At 48.0% G+C, this 22,491-nt stretch overlaps 1 protein-coding gene across 1 annotated transcript; it reads right to left on the bottom strand.

Annotated features, from left to right (window-relative positions):
• Positions 1–5,692: 5,692 nt before the first annotated feature.
• POLR1E (RNA polymerase I subunit E) lies at positions 5,693–21,895 on the bottom strand. The gene is made up of 12 exons (XM_028108838.2): positions 21,739–21,895; positions 21,089–21,192; positions 19,794–19,870; positions 18,235–18,320; positions 15,656–15,714; positions 14,728–14,872; positions 12,248–12,355; positions 11,543–11,639; positions 9,277–9,410; positions 8,266–8,347; positions 7,373–7,504; positions 5,693–6,177 (listed from the first exon to the last, which is right to left on the bottom strand). Exons 1-12 carry the CDS (start codon positions 21,812–21,814, stop codon positions 6,018–6,020), a joined length of 1,260 nt encoding a protein of 419 aa, XP_027964639.1. The 5' UTR covers positions 21,815–21,895; the 3' UTR covers positions 5,693–6,017.
• Between the last annotated feature and the right edge of the window lie 596 nt (positions 21,896–22,491).

The raw sequence follows: 22,491 nt of genomic DNA, 5'->3' as shown, positions 1-22,491 counted from the left end.
GACTCACTCCAACGCTACCTCCTCCATGAAGTCTTCCATGATGCCCTCCTCCACAACACCTGCCCACCATCTCCAGGCTTCCACAACTTTTACTAGAGATGATTCTCTTTATTTATCCCCAGCTGGCTTGCCTTACAGTTTTTTTTTTTTAAGATTTTATTTATTTGACAGAGAGACACACAGCGAGAGAGAGAGCACAAGCAGGGGAGTGGGAGAGGGAGAAGCAGGCTTCCCACTGAGCAGGGAGCCCGATGCAGGGCTCGATCCCAAGACCCTGAAATCATGACCTGAGCTGAAGGCAGACACTTAACAACTGAGCCACCCAGGCGCCCCAAAGTTATTTCTGAACATATTCTCTACCTCCTGATAAACTATAAACCCAAATCTATTTTCCCCTCACACTGAGCATACGTCATGCAAACAGAAGGTACTAAAAATTCTGCATGACTAAAGTAACAAATGCCAGAAACAGCACAATATGGTCAGCAGCAGCCGAATTTATCACGGCGCTTAGAGAGGGAGCAAGTCTGGAAACGTACGAACTCTATCCATAGGCTGGGACATTTGGTCTACAAACCCGTTTCTACTGAAATCCCCTATTTGCTATCATTATCTACCCATAGATCTTTCACTCCTGGGGGATGTGTGTGTGTGTGTGCACATGGGTTGTGCAGAAGGAAGGAAGCAGAGTGAAGGAGGGGGATGATCAGCAAAATCTGGCGGTGGCAGCAACACAGAAGCTCCTTCTTCAGTGAAGACCGCTCAAAATCCACAAGAGCCAAGCAGGTCACTGCTCTAGCGTCAAACACAGGGAGGGTGTGATTTAAGTCCTGCCGGGCGGTGGTTCTGACTTTACCGAGGAGCTGCGGAGCTTGGTACAACACAGGTGGGCCCTGTGCCCAGAGTTTCTCTGTCTGTAGGTTGGGGTGGGGCTCAGATTTTGCATTTCTAACAAGCTCCAGGTAACACTGATAGGGACCACACTTTAAGGATCCTCCTTGTAGATGGGCAAATGAATCAAGGGGTTCAAGGTAGGAGGATCAGCTATAGTCTACAACACAGGCATTCCTTTTTCTTTTTTTTTAAGATTTTATTTATTTGCGAGAGACCGCATGACCGGGGGCGGGGCTGGATCCCAGGACCCTGAGATCATGACCTGAGCCAAAGGCAGATGCTTAACCAACTGAGCCACCCAGGTGCCCCTTGACACAGGCATTTCTAAAGCTAGAAAACTCGTTTTTAATCAGATTAAAGCACATGGAAAAACAAAATCATACCGTGACTTTTCCTTCTCCCCTGTAATTCAGACACTAAATCCTATAGGGTAGACTGGAGAGTTACTGACAAAGGAGTCAGGAGACCTGGGTTCGAATCCTGATTCTGTCACTGGTTCGCTGGGTCACCAAAAAGCCCTCGCTACCCTCTAAGGACATCACTGCCCCATCAGAGCCACAGAGATGCTCAGCCTGAATAATATCCAGGGTCAGGTCTTACATCCTATGATCTCACAAATTTGAAAGCCTGTTGGCAATTTAGTTCTAAAACTAAATAATATCCCACCTCTGTAGAAAATGCTTAAAGATACTGCAGTTGGGAAACTGAAAACATGAGAAAAATTAAGTTAATTTGGAGAACTCATAATAAATAATTGCAATTATGAAGACTGAAAAAAACCTTCACTCAAAGAGGTTTCACGAAGAATAAGTGCTCGAGAATATACCACGGAAATAGATTTTAAAATATACAGGAAAAATACTACAATTAGGAATATTACTCGGCCAGAAAAGAAAATGAAATCTTGCCACTTGCAATGATGTGGATGGAACTAGAGTATAATGCTAAGTGAAATAAATCAGTCAGAGAAAGACAAATACCATATAATTCTACTCACATTTAAGAATTTAAGAAATCAAATAATTTAAGAAACAAAACAAATGAGCAAAGGAAAAAAGAGAAACCAAGAAACAGACTCTTAATTACAGACAACAAAATGATGGTTACCAGAGGGTGGGGGATGGGGGAAACAGGTGACGGGCTTAAGGAGAGCACTTATCTTGATGAGCACAGGGCGCTGTAGAGAAGTGCTGAATCACTATATTGTACGCCTGAAACTAATACAACACTGTGCTAACTGGAATCACAAACTTCATTTAAAAAATGGTACAATTTTGAAAACCCAGCTCCCTTTCTGCGAGCCATCTAGAGAAAGCAGGACACGTTCCAGAATGAGAACACAACTCACCAGTGGCGCTGAGCTGAGGGGAGTCGTCCAAGGAGAGCCATCGGCCCCTCTTCCCCACACTGCTCCTGGGCCTCCCAGCTCCCAGCTCTTTTTAAAGAGAAAAGGCCACCTTCCCAAGATCGTGGCCACGAGAAGGAGAGTATCAAATGACCTTCCCATAGCTCGTCAATGAGCCCAAGTAAAGCGGATCGCTGGGCCATGGGGGCCAAGTGGGACGGTCCCCCAGGGGCCCGGCGCCTGCTCTCGGGCGGATCCTGGGCAGCCTCAGCCATGCCCCCGACCCCAGGGGTCTGGCCTCTCTCTCCCTTCAGCAGCACAGGCCCAGAAGCCCTCCAGATGCCACTCTCCTCCCCCGACCTCAGCCACCGGAACCAGCCCCGAGAGGAGACCCTACAGGTTCTCGACGGCAACCCGGCTGCCGCTGGGCCACGGGCAACAGAGAACGTGCTGGCTGGCCTGCTGGGTCTGCCCAGCTGCCTCGGGTTAAAGCGAGCAGCTCGGCATTAAGTCGATAAGCCTCCTGGCCTCCTGGGGAGGTAGGTCACCCTCAAACACATTATCCCCCTCAACAGATGGGGCAACGACGCCACGGGAAGATTAAATGACCTTCCCGGCCTCACACAACCGGCCGTAGGTGGGGGGACAGGATGGAACAGGGTGTGGGTGCTGAGAGGACAGAACAGGCATGTAGGCAGCCAGGGGCAGGCCCAGCGGGGTTCTATCGGTGCTCCAGGTCCCCTGCACGCCCCCAGGACTCTGCACAAACTGGTGAACGCCCGCGTGGAATGATGCGAGTTTCACTCCTTTATCCGATGAGTACTTGCATATCTAACGGGGGCAAGTCACTGAGAGACGCACAAAGATGAACCGGACCATCCCTGCAGTCACGAAATGTCAGTGAGCAGTGTACGTAAGTCACTAAAATACCAAGTAGTGGAGCACCTGGGTGGCTCAGTCATTAAGCGCCTGCCTTCAGCTCAGGTCATGATTTCAGGGTCCTGGGATCGAGCCCATCAGGTTGCCTGCTCAGCGGGGAGTCTGCTTCTCTCTCTCCAGCTCCCCCTGCTTGTGTTCCCTCTCTCATGGTCTCTGATATTAATAATAAATAAATAACCAAGTAGAGATTAGTAAGGGCCTCAGCAGAGGGGCTGGGAATGTTTGGTGATGGGAGCTCACGTCCGGCTGTGGCTACAGTAGGGGGGTATCAGGGCAGGCTTTGTGGGGCAAGGGGACCAGGCCAGGAAGGAAAGTGACACCTGCAGGGCTGCGGGGGGGAGGGCACAGAAAGTGCACAGAAGGGGAGATGGTAGGAGGCTAACTTAAAGACCAGGAATAAGGATGCAGGGACCAAGGCTATGTGAAATAGGTTTGAGGGACTTAGGGTAGGACGTGCATGTAGCCCCATCACCAAAGGCCTAAAGGATAGGCCCAAGGAGATAAACTTCACCTCTAGCCACAGTGCTCAGCACTGCACCTTGCTTACATAGACCCTCATTAATGCCGTGGAGCAAAATGCAGGAAGGCAAGTTCATGAGTGTGAAATATACGACAATCATAGAATATGCCACAAAAATATGCCCCGACTCTTATCAGTTGGTATCTGGTCAGAACCACTCCTGAGTTCAGCTCCACTATCTGAAGCATTTGCTGCCTTCTGCCCCAAATGGAGACCATAATACTTGCCATCGCTTCTCACCCAAGAACACTGTGAAAATTAGTGATGAGGTAATGTCTGAAATGCTCTGAGCTCTTTGGAGATGTGTGGCAAAAGGCATCACTATTATTAATATCTAAAGAGATTCTACCCAGCTCTGATCTTTTTCTGCAGACTAATGTTACGTCCACAGGGTAAGGTGATGCCAGATTGGCCTCTACATAAACCTTTCCAACAGAGAGCGCCCAGCGCAGGTGCCTCACCCTGAACCCCTTACCTGGGGCTGATGGAGCCTTCAATCCCAATGATGCCAGGCTTGTTTCTGACTGGTTCTCCGAGGTTGCCAGAGCACAGGGGTGAAATGAACCAGGCAGAAGAGCAAGAAGATTTCAGAAGGTGGTCTTCCTTGGGACCCCATTTTTTACGCACTTGAGAGTCCAGTGAAGACTTCAAGGGGAGTCATTTTAGCAAAACCCACATCCTATGCCAGTTAACATTTTTAGGTCTAACACAGTGCCCAAGAAAGGAAGAAATAAGAATACCTCCATGGGCTCAATTACAACTGCAATGGAAAGAATAATTTCAAAAGTTCAAGGGGAAAAAAAAAATCAGTCAATTTCCTTCCCCCAAAGCTTTCACATCTATAAATACACTCATGCAAATGGACCCAAGACCACTCTTCCTTATGAAAATACTACCTGTCTGGCATTTGCAAGATAAACCATAGTCAAGTCGCCATCTTGCTTTCAACCTCTGAAGCTCAAACAGTGCTCTCCAGTAGCTTCTCTCTTCTTAAACTAACATTCATTTACCCCTGCGGATTATAAAAGTAATACATGTGCCTGGTAGAAAAACATGTGCCTGGTAGAAAATTATGAAATTACAGTTGACTCTTGAACAACATGGGTTTGAACTGCGTGGGCCCACTGAACATGTGAATTTTTTTTCAATAAATAAAGTACTCTATTTTCCTAACATCTTTTTTTTCTATCTTACTCTATTGTAAGAACATAGTGTGTGATCTGTGTAACATACAAAGTATGTGTGAACTGACTGTTCACCAGCGAGGCTTACAGTTAAGAGCAGGCTATTAGTAAAGCTTGGGGGGAGTCAAAATGACACGGATTTTTGACCGTGTGAGGGGTTGGCGCCCCCCACCCTGGGTTGTTCAAGGGTCAAATGCTCAAAGAAGGAAGCAAGATAGAGGCCAGCATCTTGATCTTTTGGCTGTTTGTGCTGATTGGCAAAGGAGTGGAACTGTGGGTACTGCAAGCAGGGGTGGCCACACTCAGCACTGCGGTGCCGTCACCGGCTGCAGGGACCCAAGCAGCAGTGTCGGGCAGGAGGGGCATCTCCATGCCTGGCCTGAGGAGCAGCCTCCGCTGTGTGCTCTTGAACCTAGCAGTTCCAAGGGCCACCTCCAGATTCCCACACGCGCAGCCCTTTCACAGTTCTACAGCTTTCTGTCCACGTATGAAATCCCCTTTTAAAGAGATCTAGAACAATGTGTTTTCCGTCCTTCACTCTGCTTCCTCTCTCCCAAGAATGAGCTTTCGGAGCTGCCCCCTGCCCTGTGTGTGGCCCGAGCCAGGCAGAGCGACTGGCGGGGCTAAGCACTTCCTTGGATTTGGCTCCACTGTGACGGCAGCCTCAGACTCATGGGCCTCCTCTGGCAGCCCCACAGCACAGGCGACCCATAGCTAGCTACTGAGCAAGCCCGAGGCCTCCTCTTCCAGCCCAGCTGGGCTGTATCCTCACCATGGACTCTGATGGCCCTTCCAGGCTAAGCACGGCACTTCATGTTTCTCTTTATTAACAATTACCCATTAGATCTGCATGGGGTGCAGCCTGTAAGATCTGTAGACTCTGACTTCCCCAGGCCCCACCCTCCCATAGGAATCAGCTGCCACATAATCACAGCAACACCAAAGAGGAGAGGTCAAGTCCAACATGGCCATCACTTTACGTTTCCGCTGAAGACCAGCACAACTTTAGATGCTGCCTTCTGGCTTCATACCCACGCCAGAGCAAGGCTTCTTTTTCCTTCTCACTGTAAAAATAAAAATGGAAATGAAGTAGTGGCTGTGTGTGGCCAAAACGCTCTATGTGGAAAGCACGCTTCTAGGTGATTCTCCTCCGCTTCGACTGGTGTCCCGAGGTCTGGGCTGGAGGCAGCGGGATGGACAGAGTGCCCAGTTTGTGACTCTCTTCCCCACCAGCTGCTAGAGACACCCTTCTTTTAGAGATCTGCAGCCTCAGGGCTTTCGCCATCTCAATCATCCTAAGGAACAAACACAGAACAAATGGGGGAGAGTATTCTCAGTAGGCTTGACATGAGGGAGCAGTACATTCACGCTCCTGGCCACGAAGACAGAACCCCCAACGTGGCCACCAGAGAAAGCAGAGAAGGAAACAAAACTCAGGGCCATCAAAGGAAATTTCAATGTCTTGCCATCAGAAAATATCCATATAAGTAATGGAAAACCAGGCTATCTCGACACTATTAATAACTTTGTTTACTTCTGATAACCAGGACTGGGCACTTGCTAGCATTTTGGTATAGAACCTGTACAGGCTCCAAGTATCTTATCGCTCTTTTATTTTCAAACTCACTGCCTGTGAGAATACCTTCTGTGGACAGCTCTCAGGATAACCCCTCCACGGACTGCTAGAAGAATCCAGACAAGGGTATTCTCACAGGCTCTCTTGGAACACCACCGGGAGCCTTGGATACCAGAGGCCCCAAATCACCAACAAAGGCCAACATATCCCACAGTTCACGATCCTAGAAGTTCTGCTCCCTACTTAGTCTGAATCCCTCCTAGCAATCCTGGAAAGGGCCCAAGACCACAACTCTGCCATCTCTCCCAGGACCCTCCAAGTCTGTCCCTGCTGCTCAGCAGGGCTGCTGGGTCACAGAAGTCCCCATGTAATATCCCTGACAAATGGCAGCCCCACCTTGCTTCCAACACCTCACCTGGCAATCCCTTCCATCTGACTCAAAGAAAGTTCTTTTTGTTAAGCTGAGATTGGGGTCTCTTACAACTTCCAGCCCTGGGCTCCACCCCTCATGACCATACAGACCCCCTCTCCCCAGTGACAGCAATTCCGAGACTGCTTGGTTACAAAGGGACAGAATGCTATGGGAAGGCTCAGGCTTGAAGCCCAACTATTTCCCATCTTGGTTGTGTGAGCCTGGGAAAGTCACTGACTTCTCTGAACCGAGGGTTCTCCTGTTGTTTTGTAGGGAAATCACTGAGATCATCACAGGCTTAAAACTGTGCCTCGAACAGACAAGGCACTCCATGTCTGGCTGCTCATCCCTTTACTCACTCAGGCACTGACAACTGTCCCCCGGTCCCAAGTCTCATCCATACTACATGTCCCCAGTTTCCTTGATGGTGCGTCCTGCTTTCCAGCAGTACTAGAAATACATCAAGCACCCTGCACGGAGCTTGTTATTCTGTGGTGCTCACCTTCTCTCACTGAGCTTCAAGTCTCTCTGTAACACAGTCAGGTCAATCTGGAAGTCGCTTATGTGCAAGGCAAGTATGATTACATATGCAGTGATCTTTGCCTTCATAGAATCCGAAATTAAGTTCCGGAGGCTACAAAAGCAATGGCAGTAAAGGAGAGACAGCATTAAACTCTAAGATGATTATTCCGAAAGCAAAATAAAAACATCCAGGCCTGTTCTCATGCACACTCAATGTCTTCCCATCTTGGGGAGAAGAAAATAAAGTTGAGCACCATTCCTGGTCTTGTCAAGGTGCCCACGCCTTCACACACAGTGGAGCAGTGAGCCAACCTCAGTGTTCCCTCCAAGTGGGTCAGAGAAACCCACACGTATGCTTTCCCCAGGCACAGTTTGAGCCTCGCAAAGACAAGGACCCTCCGAGCCTGTCCCTGCTGCTCAGCAAAGCTGCTGGGAGAACAGTCATCCCAAACCCAGTTGCTGATGATGTTTCCAAGCACACTCAGAGCAGAAAACACAGTCCAAGCAAAGGGCAAGAAAGAGGCCAGATGTGCTGCTGGGGGTCCTCTCCCCAAACCCCTACAATGGCCTGCCCTTTCCTGCTACACTGTCTTCCCACGGAACACTGGCTCTGTAGGCTATGAGGAAGGGTTCCTGGAAAGAAGTCTCCAGGGCAGGACTTCCCAGAGCCTCTAATGGGAGCTTCTCCAAGGGGGACAGAGCATGTAATATATAGGGTTTTCTCAACTGACTTGACCCCAGGCCCCTGCAAAGGGCCGTTGAGTGCTCTCCTCAGTGGTGTCTGCGGACATGGAAGCCAATGCACGCTCTGGTCCCACCCTCCCCGCCCGCTTTCTCCTTTATAAGGCAGAAGCCCGGAGGTCAGTCCCAGACCTGCCGTTGTTGTAGGTCAAGCAGGTGAAGTGCTTCAGCAGTTTGGTGTTGATGATGTGGGGGACTCCAGGCCCCAGGGCACCTGCAACGCAAAGGTGAGTTTGCTCATTTTGTTTCCAAACCCTTGGACCACACATCCTCCGTGAGCTGGGACAAGAAGCCCAACAGCTGTGCCACCGCAAGGAACAGAACCATGTGGTAAGAGAAGCAGGGGCCCGTGAAACAGGAGAGCCACTTCCCGATGCAAACACGCTCGGGGGTGCTTCAGCCTGCAGGCCGCATGCCCCTGACAGACGTCTGTGATGGGGCAGCAGTGAGAAGGAAAAACAGACTCCAGTGAGGCCTAAAGCAGCAGAATTCGTAAGATGCGACAAGACTGTGGTGCAAGCCCAGGGAGACGGAAAGGAGGGGAGACTGGAATGTGAAAATTAGCAGCAAGCAAGTAATGACAACATACAGACTCTCGGGAGCTCAAGCGCCGTAACAAGATGGCACCACCTTGTGCCTAAAACCACAGGTGGGTTTCCAACTCCGCACAGATACGAGTGCAGGGCAACCCCCCTCCCCCCGTGGCCCTTGCTGTAGGTGACACGGGTTACCAGGGGAAATGGACTCTCTTCTTTCTCAGTGGGAAATGAGCTGACACAACATAGCCTTGCCACCAGACTTCCCGAGAGCAAGGCCGATTTTTCTCCACACAAGACTGATGTTTGTCCAACCATCCCTTAAAATTTTCATTTGATTTGACTGGACACTATACTTTGCCCAATGCAGAAGAGAAGTAGTGAATGTTAGCTCTGAACAATTGTACAACCCGGCCTGTCCCCACTTTCAGATGGGGAAAGGGCTGGGCCAATCCTCCCGGCATGTTGGCAGTGCCTATAGGAACCTCACTGTTACACAGAAATAAAGATCTAGACAAGTACATGCATTTTCTTCTCATCAGAGCTTGTCTAAGAGACAAATAACAGGCTGAAAATAACTAGAATAAAATGTCTACCATGGACTTACTTTTCCGCTTAATCACTTTCTGTGCTCGAAATTTCATGAGTGTGTCCAGAAACCATATGCATCGGGCCTGGTGGTCTCGGCTCTCCTCATCTGATGGCAAAGACTTCAACGCTTCTATGACAAAGGAGCAGTGGCTAAAACGGGGGGGGGGGGGGGGCGGGGCCAAGGGAGGAATGTGTAAGACCAAGTCTGTCAGGAGCACTTCACACTCTCACAATGAGAACAGTGGGCATCCCCCACAGCTGACACACGCTCAGCAGTCGAGGAAGGGCCATCCCACTAATGCTCCTCATAACACAGCGAGCACGCTTCAGAGCTCACGCACTAAAGGGCTAGTCAGGAAATATTTCGGGCTTTGTGGCCCATATGGTCTCTGCTGCAGGTACCCAAAGCGGCCAGCGTACTGCGAGAGCAGCATTATAATACACAAACAACCGGCCATGGCTGTGTTCCAATAGAGCTTCATTCACAGGCAGCAGACCGGACCTGGCCCACAGGCCACAGGCTGCCCCATCATGATGCAGTGGTCTGGACCACAGGCTCGTGGGTCAGACTGCCTGGGTCTGAACCCCCTCTCTGCCATTTAGTGGCTTGGACAAGTTTCTGTCTATCTTTATTTATTTTTTTTTTTTTAAAGATTTTATTTATTTATTTGAGAGAGAGAGAATGAGAGATAGAGAGCACGAGAGGGAAGAGGGTCAGAGGGAGAAGCAGACTCCCCGCCGAGCAGGGAGCCTGATGTGGGACTCGATCCCGGGACTCCAGGATCATGACCTGGGCCGAAAGCAGATGCTTAACCAACTGAGCCACCCAGGCTCCCTTCTGTCTATCTTTAAACATCTCTGTACATCATCTTCACTTAAAAATTTAGGTCAAAGATAGTAGCCTCCCCCTGGGGGGTTTTCTCTGTATTAAATGAGCCAATGCAAGGAAAGCGGGTAGAACAGTACTCGGCACATGTAAGAGCTCCATCAGTGTTAGCTGTTGTCCTTACGTACTGTTCCACCACCACGAGGATCCCAGACTCATAGAGATAAGAAGGCTCTTCAAGATCAGCTTACAGCGGCCTCATGTTGCAGATAAGAAAACTGAGGCTCAGAGAAGGGAACATCACACAGTACCTCAGGCCGAGCTCAGGGACTCAGTTCTCGACTCTCAGCCCAGAGCTCATTCCTGCACCTGCTGCAGAGCCACAATTACATTAAGACAACCAAGAACCAAGAATAAGCTTTTCTGGAAACGTATCCTTGAACAACAAAAAAAAGCACTTTCAAAAATCAGGGAACCAACCTAGGGTTGGCAATTTTTTATTTTCTCAAGATGAAATTATTAAAAGAAAAAATTCAAAAGCAAGAAAATTCCCCTATCATCATAAAAGAAAAGCTGCTTTAAGGGCCAAAGGAGATGGGACATAATCTGAGTTCTTTAAAATATACAGTACTTAAACGTGTAAATTTAACTTTTTTTAAAGATTTATTATTTTTTTTAAAGATTTTATTTATTTGACAGAGAGAGAGAGACAGCGAGAGAGGGAACACAAGCAGGGGGAGTGGGAGAGGGAGAAGCAGGTTTCCCGCAGAGCAGGGAGCCCAATGCAGGGCTTGATCCCAGGACCCTGGGATCATGACCCAAGCCGTAGGCAGATGCCCAACTACTGAGCCACTCAGGCGCCCCACATTTATTTATTTGAGAGAGAAAGCACGTGCACGAGCAGAGGGAGGGGCAGAGCGAAGGAAGCAGACTCCTGCTGAGTGTGGAGCCCGAAGCGGGGCTCAACCTCGGGACCCTGAGATCATGACCTGAGCGGAAATCAAGAGTCAGACCCTTAACCAACTGAGACCCCCAGGCGCCCCCATAAATTTAACTTTGTGTATGAAAGCTCACTCAGCGCACCATCACTTCCACTGGCACCTACTCGCAGGCGACCACCTGGGCCCCACCAGGGACAATCACTACCAGCATAACACTGGGGACACGGGCCAGCCCCGGTTCCAAGCTCCAGACCACAAGGCCTCAGTCACAGGCTCCACACAGAGGCCACCTCTCTCTCCCTTGAATGCCACCCACAGCCTGGGGACAAGAGGCCTGAAAGCCCAAAGATTTTCAAGAAAACACTGGCTTGTTCATGTTCAAATGTTGAAAAGACATGTCCTCACCGACGGACACCCCTAAAGGTCCACTTCATGTCTGACTACTGTCATGTTCTGACATCACTGCCCCAGACACTCCATCTACCCAAGGGGTGGGGCCGGTGGGGGGGGTGTACCTGTTCTCTTCAATCATCTTCAGTATTTCCTCCGATGAGACATTCCTGAAAGCTTCCGATGGGCTCTGAAGAGCTTCATACTCTGCGGTGGAGAGAACTAGTGACAGGTCAAGAACATAATCTGGCCAAAATGGAAACATCCAACTAGCTCGCTCGTCTCCGAGTAGCCCCACGGTAGAGATGGGAGAACTGAGGCCCAGATGGGGGAAGATCACACAGAATGCACACACCGGGGCTGAGTGCAGGGACTCGCTTCTCCAGACTCCCAACCCAGAGCCCCTTCCCTGCCAAAGCTTTTCTGCCTGCTCAGCTTATCACAAAGCTACTACAGGCATTTTCCTTCCGACTAGACCCACAAGTAGGGCAATTCTCTGCTCTACTTATTACAAATCAGTCAGCCGAGACTTAGGGCTGACTTAAACGTCTTATTTGACTACTCATAGTGACCCCCCACAGGGCTGCGCCTGAGGGCATGTGGCACTTTGCCGAGGAATGGGCTTGAAGCTCAGGAGCTGAGGGCCACTCCCTCAGTGAGGAAGCCTAGCTGACCTCCCAGCAACAGCGCCGGGGCAAGTGCAAAGGTCTAGATGTAGCTTCTGTGAGCATCATGGGACCAGCAACATCCTCAGAGAGCCTGTCTGCCCACTCGTGTATGCATCTCCCAACTTTTGAACTAAAGCAGTATTTCTACTGCAACAAGGATACGGTCTTCAAATTTATACACGTCTTCAGGCTTGGCTGCATCAGCGTGGCAGGGAGGAAGGTAGAGGGAGTCATCTTGCAGGTCATCATGGATGGCATCATTGACCAGAGCTTTTCAATAAAGGAAGAGACAGTGTCGGTATAATCCTGTTGGGGTTCAGGTTCCCCAATACTCTGCAACTTATGCACTCAAGATTAATTCGTCCAAAAACTCCCAATCTGAATGCTTCAGCCAATGCAGCCTGACCAGGCTGATGGGTCCAGGCCGATGTCCACTCATGACACATACTTAACCAGGCACTCGAGAAGGTGCACACAGCATGGTCCCCTCAAGTAACCCGACAGCAGTTGGGCAGGAGAGTTGTGCTAATAAATATTTACAATACAAGAGAAGCTAAAGTGAGGAAGAGAGCCTTTCATGGCTTAACTTCCAGAAAACTTCTCCACAAATTGTGAGTAAAAACAAAAAACTTGGGGCGCTTGGGTGGCTCAGTCGTTAAGCGTCTGCCTTCGGCTCAGGTCATGGTCCCAGGGTCCTGGGATCGAGCCCCGCGTTGGGCCCCCCGCTCAGCAGGAAGCCTGCTTCTCCCTCTCCCACTCCCCCTGCTTGTGTTCCCTCTCTCACTGTCTGTCAAATAAATAAAACCTTAAAAAAAAAAATCATAATATAAAACTGTGAACAGCCCAACAAGAAAAACAACATAAGAATTAAGAAAGCGTATAGATGAGGACAGAGAGGAGCACAGAACATTCTAACAGTTCATCTGGTAAAATGATGGGAAATGAGGGAATTCTTTTTCTTTTAAGGTTTTTTTTTTTAAGTTTTATTTTATTTATTTGAGAGAGAGAGAGTGAGCGAGCATGGGTGGGGGGAAGGGCAGAGGGCAGAGGGAGTAGCAGACTCCCCGCTGAGCAGGGAGCCCGATGTGGGGCTCGATCCCAGGACCCTGAGATCATAATCTGAGCCTAAATCACGAGTCCGACACTCGACCAACTGAGCCACGCAGGCGCCCCTCTTTCTTTTCTTTTTAAATGTCCTTTGACAGCTGAGAGTAAACTGACCAAAAAAATTCAAAAATTTACTTATGCTTTCAAATAAATGGAGACACATTATTTCTCCGTTCCTGGATAAAAAAACAGTATTGTAAAGATGTTGATTCTCTCCATTTTATTCTCAATGGGATTTTGAGGGAATTTCACAAAATAATTCTTAGGATCACCTGGGAAAAAAAAGGCATGCTACTCTAACCAATGTTTGTGAAAAATAAGGAGGGAAGGAGGAATTTGCCCCAACAGAAAACAAGCTGGAAGATGAGGCTACTGAAATCCAAAGAGCCTGGTGCTGCCACAGGAACAGAAGGGACAACTGAACAGAACACAGAGGAGGGAGGAGGAGGACTTTTTAAATCATCTTCTACAAAAAAAAGGATGGAGCTGGGGACAGCTGGCTAATCCTCTGGAAAATAATTAGTCTGTACCATATGCCAAAAAAATTTTTTTCATTAAGATTTTAATATAAAAAGTAAAATTGTGAAAATACTGAAAGAAAACATAGGAAAATATTAATATAGAGTTTGAAAAGATTTTCTAAAAATTACTAAAATCTCTTTTTTTTAAATTTACTTATTTTTAGGGAGGCTCCACCCCCAGCATGGAGCCTCATGGGCGGTTTGGACTCAGGACCCTGAGATGAAGACCTGAGCTGAGCTGAGATCAAGAGTCGTCCACTTAACCAACTGAGCCACCTAGGCGTCCCTAAAATCCCATTTTAATAGAAAAACTGCTCTTATGTAAACTTTCTCTTATGTTCTTATAATGCATTTTAGCAGTATACACGTTTTTATTTTTTTAAAGATTTTATTTATTTATTTGAGAGAGAGAGAATGAGAGATAGAGAGCACGAGAGGGAAGAGGGTCAGAGGGAGAAGCAGACTCCCTGCTGAGCAGGTAGCCCGATGTGGGACTCGATCCCGGGACTCCAGGATCATGACCTGAGCTGAAGGCAGTCGCTTAACCAACTGAGCCACCCAGGCGCCCAATAAACATGTTTTTAAATAATACAATTAAATGCTCAAGCTACTGCTGAGTTTAAGAACAGAAAAAGGTCCACTGATCCCAAAGTGAAGCACTGTCTCTAGAGGTTCATCATCATCATATCAGGTTTCTTGCCCCAAACCTCCCTGTGACCCCCAGGGACCGAGGGCTTCCCCTCTGCGCCCCACCAGCTGCAACCCTGGCGGCCAGGACCTGGCACACACACACACCTGTCCCCACGCCGGTCTCCTCTACTTGACTGGGGGCTTCCTGAGGGCAGACGTGTCTTACTATTTCCAGACTCTGTTCCCCAAGGAGGCACTCAGTGAGTCAGTTAGGAATCCAGCCCTGATGCCCTTTATTTCCATCTGTGGGGCAGGTAAAAGATCTCAAGAGAAGAGGACGCTGTCTCTATAAGCAGACTCTTATCCCAAGTCCCAGCTGCTTACCAGTTACACCCTTTGCATCAATAATATTCTCTGCAGCTTTAGCTACGGCACAATTCAGAGATTCACTGCCAACTCTGTTCATTCTTCTGGAGTTCAAAGCCCGCTTCTGTTTGGTGGTTCCAAAGGCTTCGATGCAAGAATCCATCTGTGCATAGACAAATTTGGTTTGTCTAGGGACAGGCTGGGTGCTACTCCTAGCTGTGGGACTGTGGGGAAACTCGCAGCCTTTCTGAGCCAGGATTACCTCACCTGTAAACTGGGCTGAATCATACTTCTCTATCTCACAGGCTTGCTGTAGTAACGGATCTGAAGGACTCGCTTTGTAAACTGTCACAGGCTGTTTACAAATCAACCGTGTCCCCGTTTGCACAGTGAAAAGCCTACACTAGAAAGAGGACTGGTAAATCCGGCACACAGCCTACCATTTTCCAGCCCTACACCCGCAGCAGACATCGCTAATCCCTCACTCTCTCCCACTGAGCCTGAAGACAGCCTCTCGCTGTCTCAATACAGTGCCCCAGCCAGTGCTGAAGACTCAATCAATTTGCCATCTGGGGTGAGATGAGCTTTGTAGGAACCGCCTACACTGAAAATCCTGAAGTTTACTTTGTTTTAATGTGAGAGCTTCCAGGCTACAACCAGTATTTTCTGAAACTTGCATTAAATCCAAAACCAACTGTTACACTACACCTATGTCAGCCCAGACAACCGGTTCCAAACACCGGCACAGAGCTGCGTCTAGCTGTCCCAGATGGGAGGAGAGCGCTCTGTGAGGCTGAGAAGCCCCTTGCAGGTAGACTGTCTGGGGAACCACAGACCAAATGAGCTGGGAACAGCCCTGTGTTCAGCCAGCTCATTTTACTGACAGAGAAACACAAAGTCTAAGAAACCTGCTTCAGGTCCCATGTCTCAGTTTGGTCACACTTACCTTTTCTCTAAAAGTTTTGGTCTCACTCTCTTGTGTCGATTCACTCTCAATTGATTCATCTATCAAAACACAAAACAAGCAAAAACAGAGAGGGGGGAACAAAGCAAGCTGTGAGGCCCACAGGTTTTAAGAGTGATTAATATTTATTTCAGGGTTAATCGAAGAAAAACAGATTTCTTTACTGCAGGACTTCCCAGAGTTTAACATCATGGATCCTGTGAACATATAGTCTGTGGCTTTATTATACAGTTAGAGGATACGGAGAATAAATTAAGGAGTCAAATGAAGGGGTCATCTGCCCCAACCTCTTCACTTTACAAATAAGGAAAAAGCCTCCCAAAGAAATGATGTGCCCCAGGTCAGTTCACCAGGCAGTGGCCGAGATACAACTATAAGCCAAGTCCTCAGCTCTTTCCAATAAATAGTTTTGCCTTCCTTATAAAAGACCTAAAGGCAGGCATAAATGTGAGGTATGTGTTACTTACATGAAGCTCTCTAATCTCCCATAAAGTATTCACACAGGGGCAGTACAATCTAGTGGACAGGAATATAAGCTCTAGAGTGACCTGGTCTGAGTTTCACTCCCAGCTCCTATACATATATACGAGACGAGATGAGATATATATAACATAACATAATATAATAATAACTCAGCATAACTTAATGTAAGTTATGTTATTATTACTTATGTAATTATAAATATATTAGTATGTAATTATATATTAATACAAATATCACTTATAATTATGTATTAATATAATTGTATGTTATATATTTTATTATATTATAATATACATACATAACAGCAGCATGTCCCCATCAAAGTCTGTGCCAGTTTTGTCACTGATAAAACCACCAGAGGGTTGTTACATGAAGTAAATGATGTTGTGCATTAAAAGAGCTTAGAACAGTGCCTAGCAGAGTAAGGAATTAATAAATGTTGCATGTGTGTGCATGTATAAATATATATGCTGGCTAGAATAAACCATTACTTACAAATTTTTTACATGTAAAAACAAAAATTTGTTTAATCAACAGATTAATGAACAATTTCATTTGCCTCCTTAGAAGTCAGAAAAGCATTTGGAGGATAATTTTTTTTTTTTAAGATTTTATTTATTTATTTGAGAGAGAAAGCACAAGCAGGGGGAGGGGCAGGGAGAGAAGCAGGCTCCCCGGTGAGCAGGGAGCCCGACATGGGACTCCATCCCAGGACCCTGGATCATGACCTGAGCCGAAGGTAGACACTTAACGACTGAGCCACCCAGGCGCCCCCAAATACAACTACATTTAAGTTATCTTCCAAATGCTGGGCGCCTGGGTGGCTCAGTCAGTTAAGCGTCGGCCTTCAGCTCAGGTCATGATCCCAGGGTCCTGGGATCGAGCCCCGCATGGGCTCTCTGCTAGGCGGGAAGCCTGCTTCTCCCTCTCCAACTCCCCCCTACTTGTGTTCCCTCTTGCTGTCTCTCTCTCTGTCAAATAAATAAATAAAATCTTTAAATGTAGTTGTATTTGTTCGCAAAGCAAGGAATTCTTAACCTATAGACTCTGGACCCCTAGGAAAGTCAAAGATAGGTTTCAGGACTCAAGAGCCCTTTACAATCATATGCAAAATCTCATATATATTCTTGTATATTACGTACATTTCTGGGAAGTAGGTCCAGGTCCTTCAGATTCTTAAAAGGACTGGCACCACTGCTCTGAGGGAATCAAGCTGGACTACTGCCTCGGAAGGTATGAGGCAGATCTACCAAGATCCTAACAATCCTTCCTCATCTGTACCCTCCCCCACGGTGGTTCTCAGTATTTAAGATTTAGGGAACAGGAGCCCCTTAAGTCTGACCCTCTCACCTGTCATTCTGGAAGATCCCACTCTAGCCCTGAGCATTCTAAGATGCCAACACAGAGAAGCAGTACAAGCTCTCCCACTGGATTAGGGAAAAAAATGGATCCCCTCCTAAATTAGAAAAGTGTAGAGACTCCTCCTCAACATGAAAATTACTGTCCAACTCATCAGTAACTCCCATCACCTACTAGAGACCCTAAAACCTCTACTCCAACTAGAACAACGAAGAGTTAAGAAAGGCCTCTGAATGAAAAAAATATCAGACATGCCCTTCAATACTCTGCTCTGATCACTGCTCAAGTGGCTTTAACTAAGACTATTTTTTTTTTTATTCATTAAAATATTTATTGAGCAGCTAGGGAGATACAAAAGTGATTAAAACATCGTCAAAGAGGTGAGGCAAATGCACACATCATAGAAAGCCAAGTGTAAGGGATCACTGAATCACAGCAGTCAAAAGAAAAGTGCTTTAGGAGATCAAGAATGAGAATGCTTCCAGAAGACTATTTTCTGATCTCAAATCTGTAAACACTGTAGGGACAGGACCTATGTCTGGTTTGCTGTACTCCAACCCCTAACTTGTGCCTGGAGCATAGCAGGTCATCAATAAATATTTGCAGGAAGACACCCTTTTAAAAATAACTACAAGATGTGCTTTACAAATCAAAAACTAACTCATCCAACAAGCCTAAAACATTCAGTGTTTTTGTGAGCCTTTATGACAGGGCCCTACCTGAAAACAGGGGCTGCATGTTGAACAACTCAGCATCATACACCTCCATCTGGCCAGAGGTCTTGTTCAGAATTCCCACAAAATGCCTGAATAAAGGAAGAATAATACCAATGACAATAGATTATTCAAAACGTATTGTTTATCCAACTTCCTTTCTCCTGCTTAAAAGTTCTCACTGGTCCTTCTGCCCCAATACACTTGAGGAACACAACATTTGCTGCTGAGTAACAGTAATCCCCGACAGCAGCAATTCTTAACATAAGAGGGAAAGGAGGGAAGGAGGGAGGGAGTTCATGACGTAGTTCTGGAAGGGGAAAAAAAAAAAGCTACCAGGTGATTCTGGTAGCCAATTACATTTGGGCTCACTGCCCTAGTAGTGGGAAACCCTTTGGGGATATAAGAATCTAGAATTACACTAGCATTTATTGCACACACAAATTTTATGGAGGCAAAGACAAGTAAAACTGGGAATTATGGGGAGAAGACCAGTCTGAACTAGAGAACTAGAGAATCTTCGTAAAGGCATGCCACGGTGTTAACAGTTTTAAGCATATAAAATTAATCTGAGGTCCATCAGGGTGGTTCCATGGGGGCTTTGAAAGGGCCTTTTTTGTGGTTCACTGTTGGATACTATCAGAGGGACACTGTCTGCATTCCGCCAGCGCCTGACAGTTACAGGCTGTTCGGGTGGACAATCTTCATTGCACCGAGGGGGAGTCTGGGGGTTAGTGAAGGGCAGAGTTGCCCAAAGCCAGCTGATCAATGGTAGAGCTGTATGGAAACCCCGGAGCTTTTGACACTACCAAATCCTTTCTTGTTAGTTCCAGCAGAAACTTCTGGCAAGCTTTGGCCTATTGATCACACGCTCCAAGTAAGTGGAGAAGGCCACCTTTTGGGAACAAGACAGTTGTTATAAAGAATATTGCAAAGTAACGAAGGTGACCAAAGGTACTTTCAGTTACAAAATAAGCCCTGGGGATGTAATGTGCAGGATGGTGACTGTAGTTAACAATATTGTGTATTTGAAAGTTGCTAAGAGAGTAAATCTTAAAAGTTCTCACCACAAGAAAAAAATTGTAACTCTGTGTGGTAATGGGTGACTGCTTATTGTGGTGACCGTTTTGCAACATATACAAATATCTAATGGTTATGTTGTACACCTGAAACTAATGTCAGGTTATATTATATCTCAACTAAAAATTTTATTATTTCTTTAAGATTTTTTTAAGCAATCTCTATTCCCAACGTGGGGCTCAAACTCACAGCCCCAAGATCAAGAGTCGCATGCTCCACTAACTGAGCCAGCCAGGTGCCCCTAAAAAATTATCTTAAAGAAAATTACAAATGCATGAGGTTTTAGGAAATCCAACAAATGTAACTCATTTTTTCTTTTCAGGCATGTCTGCATGCTGGTGTGAGGGTCCCTGGATCTGGGAACACAGGGACATGGTAAACCTCTCCAGATTCCCCCTACTGCCCCTAAAATAAAGACCAAAAACAGCAGTGCCAGGCTCACCATCACTATCCTCCCCTTCTCGCATCCCTTCCCCGGTCCCTACCTGCACAGAGTGTTGCATTTGAGAGCTCCAGTCCCAAAATTGTTTCCCACGTAGGAAAGTCTGTCTGTTTCAGCTGCCTAAAATGTAAAGGGAAAAAGCACCACTACAACCAATGTTGAAACGTATTAAGCATCTTGACCCCCTTTCCCACATTTGCAAAAGCTTTAGAATCCAACCCGCAGTGGATTAGAACTAGAGAGCCTCTGGGAGATGATCCAGCCCCACTATCCAAGTGAATCCTCGGTGTCCCTGGGAGAAAGACAAGAGGACTTTTGAAAGGGAAGCCCCAGATAGTGCCAGCTTCTAGCTGGTCTGAAAAGTTCTTGTGGGAGCTGCACCGCAGGCCTTGGGAGACAGGTCCTGGGCTCCCAGCACTTAGAGGCATGCAATAAAATGGTTCTGCCAGCAACCTCCTGGGCCCAAAGTTCAAGTCCTTCCTGAACTTCTTCACCCATCTCTCCCATGACTACTCCTTATATGCTGGCAGGACTACGGAAAGGGCTTATTCATTCCTCAATCACAGCCAAGCTTTTCCTGCTTCCCTATGTTTGCCCTTGCTATCCTCTTCACTTGGAATATGAAACCTCAGCTGTCAAACTGTCCTCCATCCTTCAGAGCTCAGCTTGGCCAGCCAGACCCTCCCCCAGGAAGGCCTTCTGGCAAGAAGAGACTTCTCTGACTGAGCTCGCTCTCCCTCCCCCAGGCTCTGAGCTTGTCTGCTTGTATGAGTTACTGAACTCAAAAAACCAGTTCTCACCTCTATAAAGCAGTGGTTCTCAACCTGGCAAATCCCCTTGGGGGACATGTGGGAGTGTCTGACATTCTGGGTGTCACAAAGAGGAGGTGCTACTGATATCTAGTGGTTAGAGACCGGGGAAGCTGCTGAACATCCTACGATGCACCGGTCTGGCCCACAACAAAGAATTGTCTGGGTCAGAATGTCAATAGTGCCGAGGCTGAGAAACCCTGCTCTAGAGTAGGAGCTCCCTCGGCGTGGGGCCAGGTCCGATTTAGCTGTTTCCCTTGCAGCTTACAGCACCGGGCCACAGTGGGTGCTCAGTAAACTCTTGCTGAATGAACAAATCAAGGAAAGGCCGTCACGTCACCAAAAGTACATAACTGAATGGAACCTGTCCCCATACCCCAACCTGCTGGGACTCACAGGAGTTCTTCAAAGGCTCATTTGCTATCTCCCTTTTCTCCTCTCACTCCCTCCCACATCCACCCACACCCAAGGGCCTCTAAGGCCTCCAGAGACCTGCAGAGTGGAGGCAACTGGCCACTGTGGCACTTACTAGGATCCGCTGACTCTTCTTCCTGGGGTTTGTGGAGTCATTACTCTTGTACAAAGTAAAACGCATGTTGCCTGGATTCTGCAGCTTCCCATTGGAGAACTGGACTGTAAGATTGCAGCCCAAGAATGAGATGAAAGTAGAAGGACCCACAGTGTATGGTAGGGAGGGTTGGGAGGGAGTGATTGAAGGAATGGGAATGGTAGGGAAGCCCAGGTCCTGACCTGAAGGAGGTCCTGGTCCAGTTAGGAAGAGGAGATGAGGAAGTTAGGGCAGTGCTGGGGAAGGCTGCGACAGAAGGAAATAACTAAGGGAATAGAGCTGAGGCTTAGCCCAGACCGAGAGAGACAGGGGACTGTCTCTCACTGCCCGGTGGAGAGAAGCGGGGCAGGTGTGAGTGGGTGAGGGGATGACGGTACAGCCCTGGGGGGAAGGGTGCCTGGGACGTCTTCATCCAGCTGGAAAGTGGTGACAGCAAGATGGTGGGATGACAAAGGCACCCTGGCCAAGCCCCAAGTAGTGGAGGAGACTGGTGGGGGTCTGGGCCCAGCTGGGAAAGGGGCCCGAGAGGGGCAGGAGGACCGTAGAGGCATACCAACGGAATGAAGGGGAGGGAGCTATGGAGAACTCTGCTCCGGCTCCGCAGTCTTTACCCAGTACTGCTCTCTGGCTCTCGTCGGGCTCCCCACAGTACAGCCACCTCGCACGCGGCAACACCTCCGCCGCCATCTCGCCAGTCCGGACACCAAGGTTAAGAGTTTGGAGAAACCAGGGCCCAACCGCGAGAGCCGTCCACACGCGGTGGCTGAGCTGCGCGGCGGAAGAGGCGTGGCCTAACCGGCACCGCCTCGCGCGTGCGGAGACGGCGTCGCTCCGCCCCACCTGACACCGCCCCCCTATTCGATCTTCCCCTGAGGGAGGAGGAGCGCCATCCCCGCCCACTCTTCGCCCCGCCCCTCCTCATGGAGAGGCGGGGCTTCCGCCCCCTCGGGACCACAGTCCTCTCCTCCGAGGCGCGACACTCCGCCTGCGCCTGAAGGGTTGTGTGGGACCAGGGCAGATACCACAGCAGAAGGGCCAAAGCAGGACCTTTGGAACCTGGACTCAAAGGAGGGTATTTTTGAAGGACAAGAACTCAAGTCGTCTCATCTCTGTTATCCACATTGCCTTCTTTCAAGACTCAACTAATGACGTCACCAATTGTCCCAATAAAGTTTTTATAGCAGAAAGAACCTGTTCCAAAACACAGGTTGCGTTTAGTTTTCATCACTCTTCAGTTTCCTTCAACCCAGAACAGTTCCTCTATTAGTTTAAAATTTTAAAGATTATAGGCCAGTTGTTTTGTAGAATGTCCCTCGGTCTGGATTTGTCGAACGTTTCCAAGTGATTAGTTTCAGGTTATGGGT

The sequence above is a fragment of the Eumetopias jubatus genome, unplaced genomic scaffold (genome assembly GCF_037043125.1).
Source record: "Eumetopias jubatus isolate StellerSeaLion01/CBP00866 unplaced genomic scaffold, mEumJub1_p1.0 scaffold_15, whole genome shotgun sequence".
Lineage (NCBI taxonomy): Eukaryota > Metazoa > Chordata > Mammalia > Carnivora > Otariidae > Eumetopias > Eumetopias jubatus.
This window is presented reverse-complemented; position numbering and strand designations above follow the sequence as displayed.

What these genes read in the sequence shown, in the direction of transcription:
- POLR1E (XM_028108838.2), bottom strand. Translation starts at nt 21,814, where the DNA reads ATGGCGGCGGAGGTGTTGCCGCGTGCGAGGTGGCTGTACTGTGGGGAG. An exon ending in AAGATGATTGAAGAGAACAG is followed by an intron (nt 9,411 to 11,542) that starts GTACACCCCCCC and finishes CCCCCGTTTTAG; the next exon opens with CCACTGCTCCTTTGTCATAG. An exon ending in TTGACCTACAACAACGGCAG is followed by an intron (nt 7,505 to 8,265) that starts GTCTGGGACTGA and finishes TTGCTTTTGTAG; the next exon opens with CCTCCGGAACTTAATTTCGG.